This window comes from Octopus bimaculoides, chromosome 11 (genome assembly GCF_001194135.2).
Source record: "Octopus bimaculoides isolate UCB-OBI-ISO-001 chromosome 11, ASM119413v2, whole genome shotgun sequence".
Lineage (NCBI taxonomy): Eukaryota > Metazoa > Mollusca > Cephalopoda > Octopoda > Octopodidae > Octopus > Octopus bimaculoides.
The window spans coordinates 74,387,715-74,389,363 of record NC_068991.1 but is presented as its reverse complement, the minus strand read 5'-3'; the positions used below and the strand labels follow the sequence as shown (position 1 = coordinate 74,389,363).

Here is a 1,649-nt window from a genome sequence, read left to right as displayed (position 1 = left end):
GAGAGAGAGAGAGAGATTCAAGGTGAATATGGTAATTAAGTTTAGGCACCAGAATTAAGTATAGTATTATCCATACAATTTCAAAATAAGGTGATTAAAATCAAAATAAGCAACCAGGATATCCAAAGTTAATGCAGTACGATCGTTTCATGCGACTGTTAAAAATTTTTTTAATTGAGGTATTTCTAAACCGCTATACTCAGCCTTTATAACCTCAATAACAGCATGCCTCTTCATTCCTTGAGTAAGCTGAGGGTCCGCCATTATTATTTTCTGAAACAGATTATACAGAGTTAGCAAAAAATGCAGCAATGACCCAAAAAAGCACATCCTCAAATACCTTACACACCCTGCATATAAATATACTTGAGGTACACTAAGCAGCGAAAATTATTATAAAGTTCTGTGATTTATTTTTAACACGTTCGCGTACAATCAAATTTAGACAGATCGCCATTACGGAAACTGTCAGGGAAGTGGAAGACACTTGTTTCTACATTGTTACGATGGTCAGTTACTGAATTTGTCGTTCGCAGCTCATTATGAGCTGCCATTCTCATTTTCAACAGAAAAAAAATTTGTGGTTGTGTGCAAAGCCTTGTTCAGCTGGAATCAATTAATTAGAGGTACAATAAGTAGTGATGGTCAAAATGAAATTGTATACAACACGCTTGTGAACACTCAAACATGAAAAGCTCTTCGCTTTGGAAACCGTATCAAGACCGAAAGTCTCCTCATAGTCAATGTGTGTGAAAATGCACCACGCTGGGCTATGAATGAAGTTTGTACGATACATGTTTCTGCATCGTTACACTTCATAAGTCACAGACACTGAATCCATAGTTCATTAATCATGACTGCTAAGTGCGCTACTGATTAACCAATTCCAGCTTGACAAAGCTTACAGGCAACAGCAAATTTATTATATCTATTGCTGATGATGTGCAACAACACAGAAACGCATATCCTACAGTCCGATGACCCTGAAGCTTGCAAGGTGTGTTTCGAGCGTTAAGGTAGTTTGTCAGAGATTTGTTGGTGTCTACTGTTATTTTTATGTCGAATTCTTTAAAGGTCTTTGTTACATTTCTTCTGAATTTGTCAATTTCTTAGCCGGAAATGGTTGGGCCATCATCGCTATATAAGCCTATATTAGATTTTTATGAACATCTTGCTAATTTGTTCCAGAAATTATATCAGATTTTTGTGTCTCATCGTTGCATCTTATGGTGACATTAAAGAGTTTGTTATTTTCTTGTTTTACGCAGGCCAAGTTTCTTGAAATTGGAGTGATTTTCTTGCACGTATAATGTGTTGAAATACACCTTAAGATCAATTAAATAATTATTTAGATACATACGAAATAGCTTTTGTTATACATTTTTATAACTCACAAAATAGACATGTATTTGAATGTACGTGTATGTACAGATGTAAATATGCATCTATGAATGAACGAATGTAGGCATATATGTATGTATGTATGTATGTATGTATGTATGTATGTATGTATGCATGTATGTATGCACGCATGCATGTATGTATCGGACCAGATTTCAGTTGTTAATTGTGAAATAAAACACATATATCTAACTTCAGATCGTCTTAGAAATGATCAGTTTCATATTCAATGATCGAGACCACAGGTC

General features: G+C 34.9%; 1 protein-coding gene across 1 annotated transcript in view; it reads left to right on the top strand.

The window, feature by feature from the left end:
* The window catches only part of LOC106867570 (solute carrier family 22 member 6), a 68,537-nt gene that overhangs the window by 55,562 nt on the left and 11,326 nt on the right, over positions 1-1,649 (top strand). Inside the window, exon 7 of the mRNA XM_052972011.1 lies at positions 1,189-1,273. Coding sequence (XP_052827971.1) covers positions 1,189-1,273 — 85 coding nt within the window. The remainder of the gene's footprint in view (positions 1-1,188; positions 1,274-1,649) is intronic.